Source organism: Oculina patagonica, chromosome 9, assembly GCF_052425735.1.
Source record: "Oculina patagonica isolate OP01 chromosome 9, crgOcupat, whole genome shotgun sequence".
Lineage (NCBI taxonomy): Eukaryota > Metazoa > Cnidaria > Anthozoa > Scleractinia > Oculinidae > Oculina > Oculina patagonica.
In genome coordinates this window covers 24,274,962-24,298,932 of record NC_135766.1, presented here as the reverse complement: position 1 = coordinate 24,298,932, position 23,971 = coordinate 24,274,962, and the positions used below count along the sequence as shown (strand labels likewise).

General features: G+C 38.7%; 2 protein-coding genes and 1 long non-coding RNA gene across 3 annotated transcripts; 2 read left to right on the top strand and 1 right to left on the bottom strand.

Moving 5' to 3' along the window:
* Positions 1-2,948: 2,948 nt before the first annotated feature.
* On the bottom strand, positions 2,949-5,280 carry LOC144665612 (cytochrome b-c1 complex subunit 7-like). The gene is made up of 3 exons (XM_078526872.1): positions 5,135-5,280; positions 4,305-4,474; positions 2,949-3,251 (listed from the first exon to the last, which is right to left on the bottom strand). Exons 1-3 carry the CDS (start codon positions 5,238-5,240, stop codon positions 3,174-3,176), a joined length of 354 nt encoding a protein of 117 aa, XP_078382998.1. The 5' UTR covers positions 5,241-5,280; the 3' UTR covers positions 2,949-3,173.
* A 93-nt stretch (positions 5,281-5,373) lies between these two features.
* On the top strand, positions 5,374-23,596 carry LOC144665605 (tetratricopeptide repeat protein 39C-like). Its single transcript, XM_078526862.1, has 16 exons — positions 5,374-5,640; positions 8,324-8,372; positions 8,849-9,038; positions 10,062-10,246; positions 10,744-11,048; positions 13,644-13,714; positions 15,340-15,437; positions 15,878-15,971; positions 16,582-16,636; positions 16,905-16,957; positions 17,562-17,668; positions 18,955-19,078; positions 20,217-20,317; positions 21,260-21,364; positions 21,571-21,609; positions 22,150-23,596. Exons 1-16 carry the CDS (start codon positions 5,495-5,497, stop codon positions 22,261-22,263), a joined length of 1,836 nt encoding a protein of 611 aa, XP_078382988.1. The 5' UTR covers positions 5,374-5,494; the 3' UTR covers positions 22,264-23,596.
* LOC144665613 (uncharacterized) lies at positions 12,445-13,398 on the top strand. Its single transcript, XR_013572988.1, has 3 exons — positions 12,445-12,515; positions 12,607-12,673; positions 12,763-13,398. It is a non-coding gene; the product is annotated as an uncharacterized LOC144665613 (long non-coding RNA).
* Positions 23,597-23,971: the final 375 nt, after the last annotated feature.

The window sequence follows — 23,971 nt, the reverse complement described above, 5'->3', positions numbered from 1 at the left end:
CATGTATAATATGAGAGTATATTACACTGTAGTACATCCAAAATGAACCTCTTATTTGACGGTTTTATCAGTACCAAATGGATAAGGGACATTTAACTCAATTTTCTCGTTCTTTGCGAAATTTTTTGCTCCTGTTGGGCTTTGAAAAGTGCATGACAAAACCCATAAAATATCCATTTGTGTTATACATAATTTAACCATTGAATAAGGTGTGTTTAGCGATTTTGCAAGCAAATGGAAACACAAACTAACCATCTATTTCTTGTGTATATATTTTTCAGGGGGATCATAATCTTGTAATATTTTTATATTACACCCGCTTTCATTTACACTCGGCTTCTGTCGTCCATCTTTCGGTGCTAAAAACACGGACTCCCATCAGCCCACTAGCATGACCTTCTGACCTTTTCGCACATTTGCTGAAACCAACAACGGTATGTATAGGTTTTGATTGGCTCATTTCAAACAGCACGTCGAAAGACGATGTCGAAAGTGATGTCGAAAGATGGATGTAGAAAGATAGCTATGCACGTAACACTGAAAGCGGGTGTAATTATTCAGTACAAATCAGTCTGTGGTCTTACTCACTTTGACCCGAGATCACCCTTAAGGCTGTTTCTCTTTAGTGTTTTTCATGCATTTTCTACCATCCTTCTTGGAGAATTTTGTTCTAGGTTTTCCTGAGGTTTCTCATGTTCATAACCTACTAACACCTGATTTGAGAAGAAGACAATTAGTGTCAAAGTAAGGCATCATTTGTAGATATCTTATTAACCAAGTGCAAGGGCTGTACTGGGAGATGTCAGCCCTAATGTCTTGACAGAATGGGTCGAGCACACAGAGGTCTGTACAGGACCAATATTTTCCCAGCACAGTCTTAAACAAGATATATGTTGCAAAACTTTGATTGTAAAAGATATTTAGAAACTTAACTTGGCCTAGTCACCGTCCCCTCTGTTAGAAAATACTGGACCGACAACAAAGCAATGTGATTGGCTGATTTTAGTTGCTGGCCCTCTTGCCCATCAAAGTCCTGTATATAATGCTGTTTACATTTAAATTTTGGCATATACTAAAACAAGTGAAGCCACTGAAATGAAAAGAAAGAGTTAGCTTTCAGTACGGTTTGCTTGAAGTCAGCTTGTATTTGTTGGTTAAGTTTCCTTTCGATTTGGTGGTTTCGTCATTTATGGTTTTAGTACATGCATAAATTTTGTGCCAGAGGTATACTGGGAGCAATGAGTGGTCAATATTTAGTGTTCTCAGAGTGCTAAACACCTTTGACTACTTATTGCTAGTTATCTATTTTCTTTCAAAACGGTTGTGTGAGTACAAAAATCCCCCATCATACCACTACACTTATGGGACCTTATGATATGTGTTCACCTGGCTCAGTTTTGGAGGAAAATAAAGATTGTTTGCCGTCTACTACCAAGGGATGATGATTTTCTACTACACCAAGTAGAATGAAAATTTAACTTCAAAAATTATAATTTTTAGTGTAACAAAAACATGATAGTTGTATGTAGATTTTCAAATAAACTTTTTATTATGATAGTTGAGCTCTTGTAAGCCTTTTTCATAAATTACTTACAGTAATCTATTGGATTTTGTGGGTAGGGTGAGAGCCCTCGCATGGTCTCAAGTGAATTGCTTGCTACCCTTCGAGAGAACATGATAGAACAGAACAACAGAAACAATTCCCCAAAAACAGTGACAACTGCTACACTAGAGGGCCAGTAGAATCACAAGCTTATGAGAGCTGCTACACTGCTGTTTTTTTACCAAATGGTAATGAGGTTATTGTTCCTCGCGAAGCGAGACCGAGAGGCCGAGCGTAGCGGGGTGTATAATTTTGTCCCTCAAAGGGCTCAGGCGGGATGAAATCTCGCGTGGAGTTTACGATCATATATATATATTTGTGAGCTTGGTGTATGGCGGAAATGACGTCACACGGCCGCGCGCTGGTGGCCTAATGGTGTGAGCGTCGAACTTCAAATCAGATCTTCGGGACTGAGGGCCGGGGGTTCGAATCCGGCTAAGGTTTTTTTTTTTTTTTCTTCTTTTTTTTTTTTCATTATTTTTTTTTTGTGGGTTCGAATCCTGAGCCTTTCATTTTTATCGCTTTTCTTTTCGGATTAAAATAACACTGATTTCCACATATTAAATACTCCTTTCATGGCCATCAGGGGCGCGCGGGCGAAGGGTTCGAATCCTCCTGCCGTTCGTTCTTCTTTTTTTTTAATGCCCTGAAATAAATGTCCAAAATGCGAATATCCAATAATTTGTCGATGATTTTGAAAATAGCCTGCGCTTCCCAACGCTTTATACCTTTTTACGAACCAGAAAGAGCCGCCATTTTTAAAGCGGAATAGACCCTGGGAACGAGGGTGTCGCGGCCATGTCCGTTACTAGGCAACAATAACAAATCACCGGTTAAAACCGGTTATCACTCCTTATTTATAACACCCCCCTCCCTCCCCAACCCAGAGCTTCGCGAGGCCCTGCGAGTCACGTATTACTAGTATGTTACAGAGTCACTCATTTCCCTCACAATCTTGGACTTGAAAATGCTAAGATTGTACAATGTAAAATACATACACAGTTGAATCCTGATAACCCAAACCTTCAAGGGAAATCGAAAAAGGTTCTAATTATTGGGAGTTCGAGTTATCAAGGGTAAAATGAGTAAGAAAATAAGCTAAAGGGGAATTTGAAAAGGTTTGAGTTAGCGGGAGGTTTGAGTTGTATTAATTTGAGGGGTTGAGTTGTCGGGATTCAACTGTACTTCTATAATCAGAGAAACTCAGAACTTTTCACTTGTAACATCATTGTCACTTGTTATTAAGAAATCAAAAGGAAAGAGAAAGGAGGAATTCGGGTGCAAGCATACTGTGCGAGGAGACAGAACAAAACATTTAGGAAAGAGAGACCATTCTTGAACAATATTGAAACCTGAACTTCTTTAATCAATAATAATTATTGTTGCGTTCACAAAAATATGACCTGGTCAATAAAGCCATGACACTAAAGTCAAAACTCTACTGTGGAAAAACTCTTATTTCAGTTGACACATCTTGTTTGAAGCATACAAAATTAAACAGCTGCAGGGAATTTACACAAAATTAAATAACAATCCAGCCTAGACAGCAGATAAACACTGCCATGGTCTGTCACTGATGGTCCCACATTTCTCGTTCTAATTTTTCCTTCTTGATCTGATCAATATACGGTTGAAGATACATTGTGTCCTGTAAGAAAACAGAAATAAATACATCAGTTTGAATACCACATTATGTGAAAATATTCAAAAGCAGGGTTCTCGTTAGAAGTCGGGACTCAGGTGCCAGTACCAGGATACACAAATGTCAGTCAGTACCTGGCTACTTTCAAATGGAACATAAAGAAACTTGCTACATCGTGTTCTTTTTTGCCCACCTCACTCTCCTTTTGGTGCCTTCCTACTTTAAAACCTAATGAAACCCCTGCAAAAGCAACTTCTACTGTTATGGGAATGAACAGTAGCACATGCATGGAGTAACTATGTGTCCATTGTTGGCTTCTGTGCAGCAAGGAAAACCGGAGAGGCCAGAGAAAAACCATCAGAGCAAGGATGCCAGGTCTGGGATTTGAACCCAAGCCCACGGATCATTGTGCTCCCGTCAAAATTATGAAGAGTTAAAATGTAAAAAGAACTATGTATATGTCTTAATAGTGAACATTTGACAAGTCAGGCATTTTCTGAGAAGGCCCATCTTAACTGTTTCTTTAAGTGTCGATGTTACAGATGGATAGAATATTCTCAGGTAATCCACTCCATGGATAGGGTCTTGCTTGGAAAACATCTATCAATGCCTAACAGTTTGTTTTAGGTCTATGTAACAACCAGAGATAGAAGGGTTTGAAACTGTGTATGGTGAAGCCACAATACCCATGGTCACCCATGACCTATGGCAGTCACTGGCCCTAAAAGTCCTTACTTATATACATCTGCTTTCCGTGTTACGTACATTGCCTTTTTTCTACATCCATCTTTTGACATGCTGTTTGAAATGAGCCAATCAAAACTGATGCATACTGGTGTTGGGTTCATGCAAATAAGCCCACAAAATCAGAAAGTCATACTAGTGGGCTGTGATTGGCGGATTTTGATCTGTCTTGTTTGCTTAGCATGTTGAAAGATGGATGTCGATAGAAAGCCGCTAAGCACATAACACTGAAAGCGGGTGTAATAGATCCTTCTAATTACAATAATTGATTTTCACTTGCACAGTGACGAAAAAAATAGCGTGACATTTAACAACCTCTTCTTTTGTTGTCCAGAGATCTTTTGGTAGAATTTGGTGCTTCATTGACAAGTCAAGAGCTCTCTTCACACGGAACTGTCTCAGATTGAACTCTTCAGAAGGAAGCCGTTTTATGGCCTCTATCACGTCTGGGTCATCCTCATTCAACAGGTCACCTTTACGAAGACCTGGAAAAAACAGTTGAATATGACACAGACAGTCAATCACAATAAGCAAGACTGTGTGACGCATGATTTGTCTAAAATAAGTGTGTGTGATATACACAATGAAATAGAGGTAAAGTGTCTGACGCATCAATGCTCAAAAAAATTAATATGCAGGAAACAGGACTCACCCCCACCCCCCAAAGATTTCCCCTATACTCCTATCCTTAGCCACTCACAATGGAAAATAATTATGTTGGCTGATAAGGATTGATTAAACTCATTTATTAAGTTAAGTTTGCGGGAGCAACTTCAGAATACCCGGCCATTCCACACAGCAGAACTTTGACAGTTTTGACGAAACAGTCATTAATTAAGTCAAGATTACATAAGTTAAGCCCAGCTGGATATTGCACGTTTGCATAAAATGTGATCAAGAATGTACAATTAAAAAAATAAAAAAAATCAACTCACTTTGCTCTTGGGAGATTAAAAACAAAGGGAACAAATCTAATATGATTTCGAGGAGGTTTTTTTTATCGTAAGCTTGATACAATCAATGAAACTTCTACAGAAATACGTACTGCGAACGGTCTCGGAACGGGGAACGAAGTCGACTCGTTTTGATCCGTAGAAATGCGATCAAAGACGGAAGCTATGCATAAAATGGATTCAAAAACTTACCAAGTTGTCTGTAACCACAGGCGTTGATATACCACTCGTGGAAAGCATTCCAAACCTTTCTCGTGAAGGACAACTGCCTTCCCACTTTTGGAGCGACAGACGCCATCTTGAATTGCCGGCGAATCCCATAATACTTTCGTTGAAGTCGTGTTATGTTCGGTCAGACTCGGAAACTGCTCGGCTATTTACGGAAGCATTCATGCGAATCAGCCAGCCAATCAAAGAACGCCTTGCACTTCTCAGCTTCTCTTATAACAAAATCCTGCAAAATCAAAACATGGCGCGAGATGTACGGAAATTCACAGCGTTTCCTTGATCAAGTCTGCATGCATTTTTTGAAATAACCACAGCGCTGACCCTATGAATCCCTCCAGGAATGAGTGCACGGACGCAAGTTCAAAGACCACGTCGAGGTTTTGGGAATATCATGGTCTCGCGAGAGACGGTATAAATTTACTCTTGAACAATGGCTTTGAAGAATCACAAAAGCTATTTCGAATTCACAGGTATAATATCACTCTAAATATTTGTTATAAAGAGCTTTTTGTTTTTAATAATCCGCATTTGCTATGCAACTTGTGATAAATACTCACGAGCCGGCTAAGTCCTTGTGAACGAAGAGTCATGTTTGTTTTCCTTCGCCGTCTGCAGGTTCGCGAATATTTAACACGTACAAACCGGTGGTTTCTTTGACGCATAATATTCAATTCTGGATGTTTCTAACACACTCTCCATTTCTTACTTGGTGGGCTAAATTTTTAACTTCGGTTTAAACATTTTTTTGGCTAATAAATTACTATCGGAGTGAACATTTGATCGCAATATTTTCATCCCACGAAAACCTTAGCTTTTGTAAATTATCACCATTTACAAAGTTTTATTGGGTGTCTTGTGAAAGGGGTGGATTTCACGAGGGACACAGTCTTGCTAGGAAAAGCTACGATTTGTTTAACACGAAAGGGTCTTGCTTTATCTAGAATCTTGATATTCGGAGACAAAACATTTAACAGCAGGAAATTTTGTTATCGTGGTTCGCAAACCTCATCGTGCAGGAGTAGAAGTAGTTTTCGTACTGGCGCATAAAAAATTCATGAATTAAGACTTTTATGCCAACGCACGACTACGCACTGCGTAACCAGAAAAAATCAGATCCGATATCCCTTAAACCTTAAAATAACCAATCAATTTCCTTTACATAACCTGACAAATATCTCAAGGATTCAACCTTTTGTAAATACCTCCAGCGAAGGTAAATTCTATTTGGTTAATGGTGCGAAATTTTTAAGTCGATTAAATTCAAGAAGAGCAAATTAAACGATGAAAGGTTGCATAAATTATAGGGTGTCTGTTTCCAAAATATTTTACATTTTATCTGATAATTTAAAAAGTAGATTTCATATAATTAATGGATGGAGTTTATACATGAAGTTTGTTTTTTGCTATATATAGCATCAAACATTTTACGAGATAAGAAGGTCTTAATTGACAAAATAATTCCCAATGGACTTAGATGATTAGAATATTGCCTCTTACATTAATCCTATTTACTATGTATTTGTTTCCCTTTTTTGGAGATTTTAGTTTTTTAATTTGATAAAAACCCCTGCCATTTATGTTATCAACTTGTTTTTTTTTTTACTAATATTTTTTTTGGAGGAGGAAGTGAATGTTCTAATAATATGGTAAAAGCTTTAAATAGCTAATGATTAATTTTTTATTGCATTGTGGTCCGATGTTCAGTGCTGTTTTAAAGCAACACACAATCTTCCTATTAGTGTCGAGTACATGGATGACAAAACATTGAACATTTTACTTAGCTAGATTTCATTTCTCAGTAATTTATTCTATATACCTCAGCTAGAAAATTGAAAACATGGTCAATCAGTTATAAATGATTTTTGGGGTTTCTTGTTTGCTTATAGTCTCAAAAATAGCTAATTATGTTTGTTTTATTTACCATGATTATGACAACCAAATTGATTTCTATTATTTTACAAAACCTTAGTTGGTGTTTTTTGGCATTTAAATTCTTCTATCACTAATGCAAGCATTTTGCATTAACTTTGTTTAATAAGTAAACTGTTTTTGAAATTCTTGCGAACAGAATTTCATAAAGGTTCAAGTAGGGATGTCTTCAAGTGACCTTTTGGAAGTCTTACAAATGTGCGAGGCACTGAGGCGTATGAGGCAAGGCAGGGAGGGATGCAAGGCAGAAATTCCTACTCCAGATAAAAAGGCTAACCTTAAGCTACCTAAGCTCGATGTAGGCTAACCAGAGTGCTATTTAGGCTAACCTGCAAGTGAGTGCCATTTAGGCTAACTAAAGTGCTATGTAGGCATACTGCAATGGATAACATGCCTTGCTGCCTCACACTTTGTGACGACCCATTTCCAGGGACGGCAGAGCAATTTTCCAAGTGGGGGGGCTGACTAGTGACTTGAAGTGGGGGGGCTTAAAAGACCCTTCTCTTAATAAGTCTTTATTTTTTCTGAAATTCTGGGGGGGCTAAAGCCCCCCGGCTCCGCCGTCCCTGATTTCATGATATTTATATTAAAATTTGTTGCAGTCTTAGAGCTCAGAGGAGCCAAATAGCTTATCATTGTTGGAACAAACATACATGTACATGTACATGTGAAGGTGAAGTGGGTTGGCATTTTCCAACTCACACTTCCTACTTACATGCGCCATGCTGCAGTACTGTGGCAGCCATTAAGGGTGAATCAAAATGTCAAGAACATAAAAGTTACCACTATTCAGTGATACTACACAATAAAATAGCTAATAAGCAGGGCCGTAGGCAGGATCTTGCATAGGTGAGTGTGAGCGCCAGAGGCTTGAGCATCTCGGGAAGTCAAGGGGTATTATCCCCCGGGAGAAGTTGAAAAATCAAGTTGTTTTAGTCTACATTTCCTGCATGCTGAGAGTCATTTTAACCCTCACTTCCCAATAAGGTGGACCTTTAGGGCCTGTGGGTGGGTGCAGACACACCCATCACACTCCCCCTGCCTACGGTCCCAAATAAGAGATTTATTATCCAAGGTTTTTCTTTCCCAAAATCCTGACTTAACACTGGATTTGTTGCTCTTGTACAGTAGTAGGTCTACAGAAAAACTGTCCACAGGACACATGGTATAAATTAAATTAATGATGAATTGGTAAAAATTGTGTGTTGTTTCTGTTCTTGTTAGTGATGGCTCTCCACTTATGAGTGCTGGTTCTGGGATGGTTGACTTTGTGGTAAGTAAGGTAGCAATCTATCATGTCAACTGGTCATTTGTGTATATATGTCCATAAGACTTGGTGATGGGATGCAGGGTTGTTGCTAAGGGCCGGCTGCCAGCTAATTTCACCAGCTGAAAGAGAACTAAAATCCGGCTGAAATTTCACATGGAAACAAAGACTTAGGTAACCTTATAGAGCTGCCAAGGCGAGGAAAGCCAGCTGGGCTTGTCAATGAGTCGGCTTAGTGTTTTCTTAGCTACATCCCTGGTGTGCGTGTACATGTACCAGATTGTATGGTACAGATTTAGAGGTTCAGTATGAAACAGAGTTCTGAGTACCAGACATCACACTCTCACCAAATAAAGTATCATCTCTTCTCCACACTTAGGAGAAACATAAGTGTGACTACAGGTATAGTAACCTACTATAAGCGCAGCTCAAGGGATGCCTCTATAAATTTTCATCCTTAAATCTCTTTGTTGTCCCACCAGCAAGCAATCCTTACATTTGAAGATGACCAACTGGACAGAGCTCTTGAAAACCTGAAGAGAGCACAGCGGGTTTGCTATGTGGAAAATGCCAGGAAGGGTGCAGAGCTGAGCCTGGATGAGATGCTTATGAGGCAGATTTTGTATGCAGACTGTGAGCTGTACATGGCCCTTCTGACATTCCTCAAACAAGGTGAAACTAGCATGCATTATAAATATGGTTCATGTCAGTCATAAATGGAAACTGCTCTTGTGATCATGCTACCCTTGCTGGCGTGGTGGCTCGTTTCAAAGGTCACACTTTTGACCTAAACTAAAGTGCAGCCAGTCCTTGACGTACTTAGGGACTTTTAGTATACCACTCAGCAAGTTCAGAGCATGTCACAATAATCACAAAAACCCATATTACAATAATGCAGCATGAAGCATTTTTAAGTGTGATATGCAACAAGAGAAGGGCAGACATCCATTGTATTACCATATTTATTCAATTAAGTGCCCAACCTCGAAAAAGTGCTCACCTCAAATAAGCGCCCACCCTGTAGGTAGGAAAAGTTAATAAGCGCTCAGCCTCGAACAAGCACCCACCTCCACCCCCCTAAAATGAGGGCACAAGAGGAATTTTGATTTTTGTTGAAGTTGAGATTAAAATTGACTAATTACTACTAAGAGACTACCCCGAAGACTGATTTTTTTTTTAGTTTTTTTTCTGAAACTTTCAATGAACAGTTAAAATTCAGTGTTGGAACACCTTCACGTTTGGTTATTATACATTGTTTTCTTGCAAAAATAAACGTACAACTTGCTAAAAATGGTGAAAATTTAATAAGCGCCCAGCCTTAAGTAAGCGCCCACCTCAAATGAGCGCTCACCCTCAAGGTCCAAAAATATAATAAGCGCCCAGGGCGCTTAATTGAATAACTATGGTATGCAGACCTAGTGTGCCTGACAAGACACTACACCAAATCCATTAAAGACTGGATTTCAGATCAGTAAATGTTATAATGAACAGTATTTTTGTTTGCTTTTCCCCCTTTAACCTACTTTTTCTATCTTTTAAACAAAGTTAAACAAATCCTAGTCTGTTTATTAACAGAGTAGCTTTGCACAGAATGTTGCATGGATCAAGAGCCAATCAGATTCTCTCCCCCCCCCCCCCCCCCCTGCCAATCAGTCAATAAACAACTTAGTGACAAGTATGCTGGTCTAATTGCAGGTATCACTGATTACATCAAGGGAGGATATCTGATGCGCCGGGCATGGAAGCTGTATGATAAGTGTTACTGTGAAATAAGTGCCATTGGTGGACCGTTCTTGGCCTGGGCCCCGGAACTGAGGTGTGACAAGAACGGGGCAATGGAGTCAGATGGTCTGGATGATGTCGAAGAAGCTCTTGACGAGGTATTATAAATAAAAACATCATTTCCTTTCATTCCAGCACACACAAGAAGACAGTAACATAATTAAGACACAACACATGAAGACGGTGTTGCATTCATGCTAGTACCTTGGGTTTTGTCTCAGGCTATCACTACATTCCAACCATTCTTTCTTGCCTTTGTTTTTTCTGCATGCCTCCAACAATGTTATTCAGGCTGTAGGTGTGTATAATCATGCAGTGTTACTACCTCTTACTCTTCTTTTAACATTTATCCAAAAGCCACCATACAGTATTCCTGCCATGTCCTTCTTCTTATGGCTTTTCTTATACAGCCCCATCATCTTCTACTTTCATCAGAATGTCTGTCGGCTTTTGCAACATTATTCACACGATTCATAAATAGTCCCTTTGATAAAGGCTAAGCCCGTCAAAGTATTCCTAAGGTATTCCCTTAGGTAAGGTAAGGCAATTTATTTCCTTAGATGATATATTATTATTCTTTTCTTGTTTTCTGTAGTCTGAAGGAACAGGTGTGGTCTCCCCATTGGACCCTGAGGATGTGATGCCCACCCTGGGTGGCCTTACCTTAAATGAGGAGACACAGAGCAAGCTTTCAACTACGGCAGTCAGTCCCGAGGCACTGAAGCACCTTCAGTCTGCTGTGTCGTGTGGCTATGGTCTGTTTCACCTAGCTATCTCACTTGTGCCACCCAAGCTGCTCAAGTTCTGCCATCTTCTTGGATTCTCAGGAAACAGGGATGTTGGAGTTCAGGCATTGAACTTAGCAAGTCAGAGCGAGGACATGAAAGCACCAGTAGCAAGGTAAGTGTCAAGAAATGAAAATTACTTTTATTTATATGTGGTTATGTTTAAGCTAGAAGCTTGTGGGCCATGTATTCCTGATCAAATTGGGAATTCTTGGCTTTTGTGAAAGGAGGAAATGTGGAGAACTCTGAGAAAACCCCTCCAATCTTGAACCAACAACAAAGACAATCCACATATAATTTTATGATGACAGGTTCAGGATTCAAACCTGGACCACATTATTGAGAGGCCCTGCCAGGGGGGGGGGGGGTTCACGTGTCGCTTGTCTAAATTTAAAAATGTGCCGTGTCGCTGTTTTATCGCTCTTTATGTCGCTGTCGGTAATTAAATTGAAGTAAAATTGCTTGTCCCTGTAGGAATTTAAGAGGCTGTATCTGTAATAGTGGTCTGCCCGATCTGGCTTGTTAAATAGATTTCGCCCTTTTCTAGTGTGTTGCAAGACTTTCATGTACTTATACTAAAAACACAATTCACTTGACCGGATCATTAATTTTTTTCGAGTTTTTAAGGATTTTCGGTTCACCCGAACGAGCACTTGTAACGACCACTGCCAAGGCTTAAATTTACCACAACTTTGAAAATTAATTAAAAAAGAACTAACAACTTCTGTACCAAACAAACACTACAGCCTGTTAAATTATGTCTTTTTAATTTATCACACCAACTTTCACGAACATTGGGCTCGAATCAAGCTAGCAGCAAAACATTAACGACACCCCTATCACACACCTTGATGAAACACTTGAAAACGGCTCAGATTCAAACTTTATTTTTGAAAAAGTGAGGCGGTCTACTTCAATCAAACCAACGCAGCCGAAAAGTAGATGTAATAGAAAATGTTCCTATCGAAAAAAACCTTTTGGTATCGTCTTAATGAAATATTTACAGCTGTGTAAACTTGCCCAATTTCGAAGATCTTCATGTTTGCAGCCATTTTGAGGGACTCGTCAGGACGAGGAGTTTCATCAACTGGCCTCGCAGACATACCTCACACCTTCAGAAATAAACAAAGATTAGATATAAATGCATTGCAGTTCAACTGAAAGAGAATAAATCGTGTTTAAAAATGGAAGCTCGACTTACATTTCAACGATTTCTACGGGCGTAAGGTCATTCTTGTTCGAATTTCGCTTGATGATTCCACAACAAATAACAATATTTGACACGCAGACTTTGACTGAATGTAGCGTTTGAATCAGTTAAAGGTAGTAACCTCGTGCTTTCCCTTCTTTACCGGCGTACAGCGAAGTTGTTTTCACGACAAAACAGCAAGCATCAGGTAAAGAAGACCAAACTGACATGTTTATCGATTGGTCGGTTATATACTTCATGTATGGAGTACCGTTGTGTACTGTATGTGTACCGTATAGTGCCTCATACATGAAGTAGTAACCGACAGGCCGTTTCTTCAGCTGTTTCTTCGACGTTCAACGTTTTGCGATGGAAAATCTTTGCTGTACGCCAGTAAGGAAGGAAAAGCACAAAGTTACTGCCTTGAGCTGATTCATAGGTTACATTAAGTCGAAGTTTTTATGTCAAATATTGTTATTTCTAGTGGAATCATCGAGCGAAATTCCAATAGTAACAACCGTACGTCCGTAGACGTCCGTAACAGTCAAAATGTAAGTCGAGCTTCCATTTTTAAACACGATTTATTCTCTTTCAGTTGAACTGCACTGCATTTATATCTAATCTTTGTTTATTTCTGAAGGTGTGAGGTATGTCTGCGAGGCCAGTTGATGAAACTCCTCGTCCTGACGAGTCCCTCAAAATGGCTGCAAACATGAAGATCTTCGAAATTGGGCAAGTTTACACAGCTGTAAATATTTCATTAAGACGATACCAAAAGGTTTTTTTCGATAGGAACATTTTCTATTACATCTACTTTTCGGCTGCGTTGGTTTGATTGAAGTAGACCGCCTCACTTTTTCAAAAATAAAGTTTGAATCTGAGCCGTTTTCAAGTGTTTCATCAAGGTGTGTGATAGGGGTGTCATGAATGTTTTGCTGCTAGCTTGATTCGAGCTCAATGTTCGTGAAAGTTGGTGTGATAAATTAAAAAGACATAATTTAACAGGCTGTAGTGTTTGTTTGGTACAGAAGTTGTTAGTTCTTTTTTAATTAATTTTCAAAGTTGTGGTAAATTTAAGCCTTGACAGTGGTCGTTACAAGTGCTCGTTCGGGTGAACCGAAAATCCTTAAAAACTCGAAAAAAATTAATGATCCGGTCAAGTGAATTGTGTTTTTAGTATAAGTACATGAAAGTCTTGCAACACACTAGAAAAGAGCGAAATCTATTTAACAAGCCAGATCGGGCAGACCACTATTACAGATACAGCCTCTTAAGTTTTTCCAAAAGGGTTGTCGTTTGTCCAATTTTATAAGTATGCTGTCGCTACTTTTTGGGCCATGTCGCTTGTGGGAATTTACCCTGGCAGGGCCTCTATTGAGGAGCACATGCTTTCACCACTATGCTACCCCTGCCAATATGAGTGATGGCAACAGTTTTATGCGAGGGTAATGAAATATGCTTACACCTCACTTTTCAGTAAATGTATGAACATACTTTGATACACCATTACTTTAATTTTAGACTTACATTGCTGTGGTATCATGCTGTTATCCGACCATTTGTTGCACTTGATGAAGGGAGCAATGAGGAAGGTTTGTATCATACATATACATTTGTAGCTACAATATTTATAGCAGCTGTGGTGAATGTATCTTTAATTAGAAATTTTTGTGTGTGCAGTATCACTGTATATTTTTTGAGTCATGCTGTACTTTTGGTGAGCCCAAAGAGACTAAGTCAGAGTACAAAATATTAATGTGCAGCGATATTACACACTAAAATGTCTAACAAGAGTTCAGAAGTGTAAAAGCTCTCGTAAACTTGTAATTCTACTGGTCTTCTTGTGTAGCAGTTGCTATTGTTTTAGGGGCAAGGAGCATTGTTTCTGCTGTTTGTTCTATTCATTGCTCTCTCAAGGGGTAGCAAGCCATTCATGTAAAACCTTGCAGGCTGCAACCTGACCCATTCGTTTAGTTCAGTTTGCAGGCCTAGGAATGGGATGACAACTCATGCACAGTGCTGCAGTTTCGGGTTACCTAACTCTTTTGTGACTCAAGTGTCATATAAGGCCAAAGTTGTAAGTGTAAGATGCACAAAATAGATGAAATAAGAGAAAGATAACAAAGAGCTTTCCAATGGCTAAAAAGTGGTCAGTATGAAGCTATTTTGAAGTTGTTACTGAAGGAAGGTAGAGGGATGCCAACCTTTAACTGAAAACCAAATTTTGAACTGTGTTTTGTATTGTGCGCTCAGGAGAACTAAGAGGACTACAGTAAAAACCTGCATATAAGAACCTAACATTTAAGAACCTGTTAGGCTAAAATTTCATTTTTAAGCACCCTTCACATAAGAACCATTTTAGGCTAAAATTCTAAAACAGGTTCTTATTTTCAAAAAAGAAAAAATAATTTTTCTCCCATTACCACCATGCCTTACGCAGTGCTGACAAGTCCCAAAGAGGACGAAACAGCTGTCCACTGCTAGGCTGGTGTGTTACCTCAGTCTGGGGATGAGCAAAGTGCACATACCTGAGCGTAGTGAGTCCAGTTCACTAATAAACATAATTATATTATGTGCCTCAGGGTTACACTATATACGTGTATATATGTGTATGTACAAGTGCTTACTTTTAGAAAAAATAATCTTCTCAAAAATATAGAATTAAAAAATCTTCTCAAAAATATATTTATAACACAGTCTGTACACATTATAGTTACAGCATAGTTACATAAAACTTGTCCTCCTTGAATATAATCATGTTGTTTTGTATACAAGATTTATTGGGAATTATAGTGAAGGTTACAGTATAGGTTTTATTTTAACAGAATCAGATTAAAATAGTATAGTATTTTGCTTACCGAAGCCTCCAAGAATACTGCAGTTATTGGACATTTAAGACCAGATCATTTAAAAATTCTACTTTATTTCTTGAACAAAAGTTAAGAACCTAATTAAGAACCTAGTTAGCCTAATTTTACAGTAAATACCATTTATATAAGAACCTGTTTGGGCTAACTTGAAAAACCCTAGGTTCTTTTACGCGGGTTTTTACTGTACACTAGGTAACATGTTAAACCAGTTTCCTAGGGGTACAAACACCGTAGAATATTTGTACCCCTTACATGCATCATTTGTACTCTAGTGAATGGAGTTGGGTAATGAATTTTAATTGTTTGGGCAATAGCGCTAACTTAATGGGTTTTAAACTGATTTACAGGTCTGGCTAATGCAACTGCTATCTTAGAAGAGTCTTACCAAGAGTACCCAAGCTCTGCTGTATTTTTGTTCTTCAGAGGGCTTGTATCAAGACTCAAGGTACAGGATTAGTTATCATGAAAAGATATAATATTGAAAACGTCTACTAATACCCCTCCCTCCCTCAAAAATAATCACTCCCGAAATAATCTACCATTTTAAAAATGGGGTAAGGAAGTCGCAAAATACAGAGTTGGATGGGTTTGTATAGCTTTCACACTTAATCAATTTTTTAGTCACAGAAAGGTGCCGAAATTTAATTTAGTACAAATTTTAACATCAAGGTAAGATACAACGGTTTACTATACTTTAAACTTTTTTTTATTTCATGGATTTGAATTCTTGCATTGTTTATGAATCATAAGCTTCAGATATTAGGTAAGTGATTTTACTGATAAAATTTATAGGATGGGACTTCTGTGGAAAACCTGTAATCACACTGCTAAACAGTTTTAGTTTACAAACACAGGATTAACCTGTTACTGTGTTTTATTATTCAGGGTCGTATTGGGGAAGCCTTGGATGAATTTCATCAAGCCATGCGCTCTGCATCAGAACAGCAGGAAATAGCACTCATTTGTCAATATGAAATAGGTCAGTGGCTGTTCAAGTGTACTTTCTAGTTACATCTTCTTGTAGGAGAACTTCTGGAATAGTTAAACGTTAACTGTGAAGCACTTGAAATGTTCTTCTGCACTTATACTAACTGGTTCAAAATCTTGTACTCTATTAACTAATCAGAAAAAAGCGTTGTCAGGTATTTAACATTCAAAACCGATCGTAACTTTTGCGTTAGGTTACTTTTCCCGTGTTTTCCACAAACTGCATGTGCTTCCGCGCATTCTACCAGTTAAATGGATGTTTTCTCGCACTTTACACTGGTTACTTTTTACGTTTTTCCCCGCTATCCACCGATTCCAAATGCTCTTTCGCTTTTCCACTGGTTTCATATGGATGCTCTCGCGCGGTTTTTGCTTCAGCGCGTTTTTCCGCGCTCTCCACGGCTTACGTGGATGATTTTCCGCACTTTTCACCGGTTGCATGCATCTTTCCCGCACTTTCTACCGGTCGCATGCATTTTCCCCCTGCTTTCTACCGGTTGCATGCATGCGTTCCCGTGCTTTGCCACTGGTTATGAGAGATATATAACTTATTTACAGGGGCAGCTTCTTGTGCTAACGGAATTTTTGTTTAATTGTCTTAGGTTGGTGTCATATGTTAAGACTGGAGTGGGAATACGCTCTTCCAGCATTTCTAAGGTACACTGCTATGTTATTTTTTTTTAAGAGCTTTGTTTTTAACCTCACGAAAACGACGACAAGTAAGCTTATCTGTCTTAAAAAAAGAATCCACCTTGAAAAGCATATTCGGCAAAAACTTGGAGTTTTTCCTCGTTTACTTGTACATGGAAGGAGAAAACGTTTAAAATTCTCATATTCCTGCGAACGGACTAGCCGTAACGGTTTATAGTTTACGTTATGCTTTCCTCGCCGAGGTGTTATTTACACCATTCGTTTTAACGTTTAGGCTCAAAGAAGAATCAAAGTGGTCGCAGAGTTACTACGCTTATCTCTGTGGAGGTAAGTCTTTAGTCCTCACGGTCAACTTTAAAAAGGTCTAAAAATTCTTTTCAATGGCTTTCCCAGTAGTGATCATTTGGTAAATTCCCATTCTCATTCTCATTCTTCTTTGTGATAGAGTAGGCATTGATATTACAAGGACTGAAAAGGGAGAATTGTTTTGATCATTCTCAAGACTTACAGCAAGGCGCCCAAATGTGTGACCACTTTTAATTTATTTACATTCTTTCGTGCAGATTTAATCCAATCAAAATCCGTGGAAAGCTTGCAGTTGACTTCTGATTGGATTAAATCTGCACGAAAGAATGTGAATAAATTAAAAGTGGTCACACATTTGGGCGCCTTGCTGTAAAGGTTTAAAAAAGAAATGTACATTAAATCGTATGACTTGAAAACAAATGTACTAGCCCTGAGCATATACGTGATGCTTGAATATGCGAAGTCCTCGTTGTTTACGTTAGTTCAAGCCAGTATGACTACCCCCCACATAGTTTATGCTGTACTTCAATTTTACCCTTGATACAATCTGGTACTTTCCTTTGTTTTATATTTATTAGAAATTTACGGTATTTCAAATCATTGACGCTACTATTTTCTTATTCAGTTACAATAGGTATTTTAGGTAGCACAACTGAGGCTCATGCACAATTTAAATTAGTTCCTAAATTTGTCAAGAAGAAAACTCCTCTGGAGCAGTTTCTTGTGCGGAAGGTGAGCTTACTTCAATAAATATACGCTCTTTTTTATGGTTTACCAAAAAGTATTCTCATGATTATCGTGGAACAAAAAAAAAACAATCCGAGCCAATCACAGTGAAGGCAACAGCGTAATAAACCAATCAGAAATTTAGAAAAAACGCGGGAAAAGTCACGTGGCAAAGGCCCAGTAATATGGGCAACATTTTTTGTTCAACTTGGCTCGCAACATTGTTGTACAGCAAGTTGTAAACTGTTGCTGCGCGTATTACCTCTTGTGTTGCAAGTTGCGGCAACATGTTTTGCGAAGTAGACGTGCTCAACTTTGTGCGTTGTTGCCGCAACTTGCAATACGAGCAACAACACTTACGTACCTTTTGCGTTGCAACAATGTTCGAACCAAGTTATACTGAGGAAATGTTGCTCGTATGGCTGGGCGTTAATGACTTGTTCCAGTGTTGTGAAACGAATACAGTAAAAACCCGCGTGTAAGAACCTACTTTTTTCAGAGTTTGGCAAAACAGGTTCTTGTATATATTATGGGGTACTTATTGACAGTTTAGGCTAAGTAGGTTCTTAATCAGGTTCTTAATTTCTACAGAGTAGACATTGTTGTTGATTATCAGAAAATAGTATAAAATCTGGTCTGTTCTTCATTATAAATATTTATTAATGCACCCATGTTGCCAAAAGTCCAACAACATACTGTATATACCCCAGTAACATCACCTTTTTGGTTTTTGGTAAAAAAATATATAAATTAAATAGTTAAACCCTACATATAAGAACCTGTAGGAATTTGTTTGGCTAAACAGGTTCTTATATTTTGGGGTATTATAAAAGCAAATTTCTGCCAGAAGGTTCTTAAATGCCTAGGTTCTTACACACGGGTTTTTACTGTACTGACAGCCGCAATACCTGCATTTTAGTTGGTTGTTTGTAAGGGTGTGTTGCCCGGGTGCTAAGATAGATAGATAGATTTTGCTTTCATTGCATAAGCGGGTTCTATGAGTTTGTGACCTGAATACCGAGTTCAGCGAACAGAACACGTAACTTCAGATGGTCATTGTAAAAGCGCTTTGCTGCAATTGATGTATTTTTTTTATCGCCTGTCAGAAATGAACCTAGTAAATGGCCCAGCTCACAACGAGTCTCTCGTAGCTCAGTGGATAGAGCACCCAACCGGTATCTGGGAGGCCATGGGTTCGATTCCCCTCGGGGACTCAGAGTTTTTCTTTGTCCCACGTTTTTTATTTTCTTTATCATTAAGATTTATGTTTTTTTTTTCTGTTTCATCATCAGGCTGCTATGTACAAGAAATCTCCACCGTCAGAAGCTGACTGTCTTTTGCTGGCTTTAGAACTCCTGTATGTCTGGAGAGCGTTCTATACTTGCAGTGAAGCTGTGTTAAATAGAATTCTTTCTGGTAAGGCTTCTTTTCTTGTCCAGGGGCTTTAAAACTCCTGTATGTCTGGAGAGCGTTCTATACTTGCAGTGAAGCTGTGTTAAATAGAATTCTTTCTGGTAAGGCTTCTTTTCTTGTCCAGGGGCTAGGTTAAAGGGTGTAAATAATAATAATAATAATAATAATAATAATAAAATAATAAATATAATAATAATAATAATAATAATAATAAATATAATAATAATAATAATAATAATTAGAACTCCTGTATGTCTGGAGAGCGTTCTATACTTACAGTGAAGCTGTGTTAAAAAAAATAGAATATAAAAATACCAACTAAATTTCTGGTGAGGCTAAAATATCTTTTCTTGTCCAGGGGCCAGTGGTTCAAAAGGTAAAAATTAAAAAATAAAAATATAACGTATAACGCTATCCAGCGGATAAGTGTTGACAAAACAAACTACGCTTTCCACTGGATAGTAATTTTTCCGGTGGATAGCATTTATATCTGCCCTTTGAACAACTTGTGGGCCCAGGCAACCCGGTAACCTTATGCACAGGGAGCCCTCACATCCGTTTAGAATATGAATTTTTTGGCGGCCATTTTGAATTTTAAAACGCGCGCGGTCTGCTAGTGCGAGGTCTGGAACCGATATTACGGAAGTCTGGGACGGGCGGCAAAATTCGTAAATTCTCGGAGGATCCGATCGCTCACCGAGGGATAAAAAAGTAGGCGAATTTTCTTAGAGCTCCGAGCAGGGTACCCAACGATTTCCGTAATATCGGTTCCAGACCTCGCACTAGCAGACCGCGCGTGTATTAAAAATTCAAAATGGCCGCCATAAAACACGCGCGCGACTTAAAGGTAGGTTAATCTTTTATAAATGTGAGCCGGCTCCCTGTGCTTATGTTACTGTTACACGGGCAGTTTGCCGTGAAACTCGCTTATATTAGTGTTGTGAGAAAGATTTTGAAAGTCGTAAGATTTGCTATTTGTTTCAAGTTACCGGTCTCTATACTACGGTGGCTTGTAGGTGACATGCAGAAGCGTTACACGCGTTAGTGTGGGGAAACTTGTCTGCCATAAATTTATTTTGTCTACTATGAGTACATGACGCACAAAGCAAATTTAAGCTTGCTTATTTTTATTTTACTTTAGCGCTAGAAGTGAGTCAAGTAAGTGCAAATCTGGTTCCTCTCAAGTCGCTCATTCAAGGCTCAGCTTGTCAAGTCCTCAAGAAAACTGATCAGGCTGTCAAGGTGTGTTTACTTAAAGAGATGTGTGTTTCCGTTCTCTTTAATCTCACGGTACAGTGGTCTAATGGTTAGTGCGCTGGATGTCGTTCGCTCCGATAAATAAACCACTACAGGGCCAGAGCTAGAGTAAAATGAGATCTAACGGCTGTTTTAATTTTTAGAAAAATAAAAATAAAACTATATTTAACAATCAGACTACGAGCTCGAGTTTCCTATGAACGAAAAGTCGACGAGGCGCAGCCCAGTTGACTATCGCATGTACAAAACGAGGACGAGTAGTCTAATTGTTTTACTAGAATTTCTAAAAAAACGCAGTCGAAAACCTACAAGTTTATGAACGTTTAAGGCAAAAATAAAAATAAATTGTCCCTTTAAAGAGCAACGCGCATGATCTTGTTCTATCGGCGAATAGAAAACAAAGGGAGAACCAATCAGATTCGCGCATTTCCAATTAAACACGGTTGAGCAACCTCGGTAGAGCTTCTACTAAAAGCCATTATATTATTTATACAATTCAAGTCGATCTAACAGGGGACGTTGCCCACACACTTCGCCACCACACACCACTTTGTTCCGCCCCACAGGTGCCTACTTCTCCGTGCTCGCGGAGCGCCACCTAATCATCACCTCACATCCGTCTGAGTTCGGTCGCCGCGCCGCCTCGCCGCTTTTGTAGTTCTCGGGGCTTCGCCCCCCCCTTCGCCGGAGACCTCGCCCTCGTGGGCACGGCTCCCGGTGTTGTGGTCTGGCCTTTACAATGTATCTACAGTTTGTGCGCATTTGAACATACACATGAAATCGCTATATAAATGCATTATCATTATCATTATATTGTGCACTGAATCTTATTTAGTCCATTTCCGTAGTACCAGCTTTGCAATTTAAATTGCTAACTTCACTTCACACCAAGCCATGTCAAATCAGTTGTATTTGTTTAATTGATAGCATTTCCAGGATGCTGTGGTCAAGTCTGGTCGCAGTCCTCCAGATCCTCACGTGATACCTTTCGCTACTTATGAACTTGGTGTTCTTTATGCACAGGACGAAAAGGTAAGCGGTGAGCCAGCGCTAAGCCATACAGCGGTTAAACGCAAAAAAATTCGGCCGGGCTTTCGTGCCTTAACTTTTGTTATATTTTGAAGTGTAATGTAATGTAACTTGTCCAAAAAATTGGGTCAAAACAAAATAACAGGCGATAGTAAAAGCTAGTGCAAACAGTTATTATTTTTATGATAAATTATGTTTTGAATTTTCAGATGAGTGCCAAGGGGGAAGAACTGCTTAAACGAGTCAAGGTTGGTTGAAGCTTTTTTTTTTTTTTTTTTTTTCGATTTGTATCGCTCACCGAGTACTCTCGCTGACCTCGAGTGGTAAAGTAGTTCGTTAAAGAAGGCTCATCTTAAATTATTCGAAAATCGAAGTAAGTCTCAACCTTTCCTAGTCTTAAAGCCTGATTTTCACTTGTGACGCAAGCACAAGCGCAAGCATAAGCGCATTCACGCAAAAAGGACAAATTTTGATCCTTGTTCTTGTGCTTGCCGCAAGCACAAGCACAACCATAAAACTGCAATGCGCTTGTGCTTTTGCTTGAGTCGAAGCCGTTTTCACGGTGAAATAAAAAGAGCTGTTATCCTTGCGTTTGTGCTTGCGTCGCTAGTGAAAACCAGGCTTAACTGCCCTTGTTCCTGCTTAATAATACCTATCACCTTTGTACTTTTTTTAATTTTTGTCTCTCTTCTCTCGCTCTTGGGGGCGGTTTTGATACAGATGTTTCTCAATTGTTCATGCAATAACCACCTTATTATAATACTTTGTTTCTTTGCTTTGAATAATAGGATACCTTTAGTGGGTATGACTTTGAAAACAGGCTAAGCTTCCGTGTCCATGCAGCGCTTGCAAGACTGGAAGAAAGAAAAACAAGCCAACATCAATCAAATGCCACAAGATGAAGAACGAAGATCACATAAACACAACCTTATTAGCTGTAGCTCACAAAAAACTTTTTCGTATTAGTTTTGTTTGTTAGTAACGCCACGCATTTTCGTAGCGTAGAAGCGTGACTTGGTGTTACGTTTTCTTCGCGTGGGTACGGTGGTATTGCGAGACTGGCAGACCATTGCTGTCACGTAAAGGCGGAGGCACTTCAGGTAATGTCGTTGTTAGCATGAATATTGTGTGACTGCTGGTGAGAAGCGCTGCGCTATTGTTAGAGAGAAGCGTTGCGTGACTAGCTTACTTATGATTGGTTGAGGGTGCCGGCACCTCAGTTAGGAAATAAGATGTGAGTCGTAATTTTACGGTTTTTTTTTTTCAAAAAGAGCACTTTTTTACAGTTTAAAATATTTTACGTCACATGACAGGAAACGAACCATGTAAGTGCATTAATTCCCTCTTGGATCCAATACCACACCTGCATGGCAGTTTCTTACAGACGAAAATGTTTTTTCAACTAATTGTTGGTTAGCTTAAGTTGTTTTTTTTTTCTTTGCTTTTTAAGAGTGCCAGACTTAAATTTTGAAAATTTTATAACAAGTTCATTGTAGGATGGTCGAAAGATAGACCAGTACCACATGAAAGTACTGTTCAGTAGCTTTCATTTGAATGGTCACACACTAGGGTTTCATCCACAGACTCAAAATTAAAATCACCTTGTACGCAATAAGTACCACATGAAAGTACTGTTCAGTAGCTTTCATTTGAATTGTCACACACTAGGGTTTATTTTCTAGAATCAAACAGTTACAAAGTTAGAAACATTTTTTCATGAGATCACTTGTGGTTTATCTCTAGGAGAAAATAGCTAAGAAGTAAATCTTTTCATATAAAAGATGACCACTTCGGTGTGAATATATGGTATATATTGATTTGTACAGTGTAAGAAGTTCTTATTTATTGATAACATGGTCGTAATTTTAAACCTACAAACTTTTAATTTATTTTAAAAGTTCATTTTAAGAGGTGGATATTTAAATGATTTATGTTGGATGTCATATATTTTTCATTCTGTACTATTTAAAGGTAAACTAATTATGGTGTAGCTAGTCGAGTTCCTTTGATATTTAGGTCAACGGTATTTCTCAAATAAACATACCCTCTTGCTTCTGAATCAACTGTTAAGTAAAAGTTGGTTTCTGTTATGGTCGCTAGTAAGCACTGAAGATTCTTGTTTTTTTTTGTTTACCTTTTTGTTACCTATTTGCTCATAAAATACTTGAGCTCACAGTCCACAAAAACTCTCTGTCCAGGATTCAGTTTTATATTAAAGCGAGGTCAAGGGAAAAATCTTTTACTGTTTTTGAGCAAGATAATTCTCGTATTTAAGTTCCCTGAGGATAGTTTTACCATTTCGTAACTGTGAAAGTACTAGCTCATCTACCAGTGGGAAAATTGTGTTCCCCCAAAAAGGCGTAGTAAAATTCAATCTGGGTGCGATTTGCAAACTCATCGGCAGCGATCACATGGAAACCAGCTATATATCGCTATATTTAGTCATGCGGTCAGTTGGTTTTGGGTCACGTGTTGTGGCTTGTCCTAATTTGGTAAATATGAACTCGATTAAGCAACAGAAAAGTCACCCGGAGGTACAGTGAGGTCGAAATTTAAAGTTGCACTTAGCGTAAGCAAAGTCTAGAGAATGTAAATTAACAACGAAAGAAT

Coding starts and splice junctions, on each gene's coding strand:
- LOC144665612 (XM_078526872.1), bottom strand. CDS start 5,240: ATGGCGTCTGTCGCTCCAAAAGTGGGAAGGCAGTTGTCCTTCACGAGA. Junction 4,475..5,134: donor CTGTGGTTACAGACAACTTG/GTAAGTTTTTGA, acceptor TGTTTTTTCCAG/GTCTTCGTAAAGGTGACCTG. Junction 3,252..4,304: donor TCTGGACAACAAAAGAAGAG/GTTGTTAAATGT, acceptor GTTTTCTTACAG/GACACAATGTATCTTCAACC.
- LOC144665605 (XM_078526862.1), top strand. CDS start 5,495: ATGAATCCCTCCAGGAATGAGTGCACGGACGCAAGTTCAAAGACCACG. Junction 8,373..8,848: donor CTGGGATGGTTGACTTTGTG/GTAAGTAAGGTA, acceptor TTGTCCCACCAG/CAAGCAATCCTTACATTTGA. Junction 11,049..13,643: donor ATGAAAGCACCAGTAGCAAG/GTAAGTGTCAAG, acceptor CTTTAATTTTAG/ACTTACATTGCTGTGGTATC.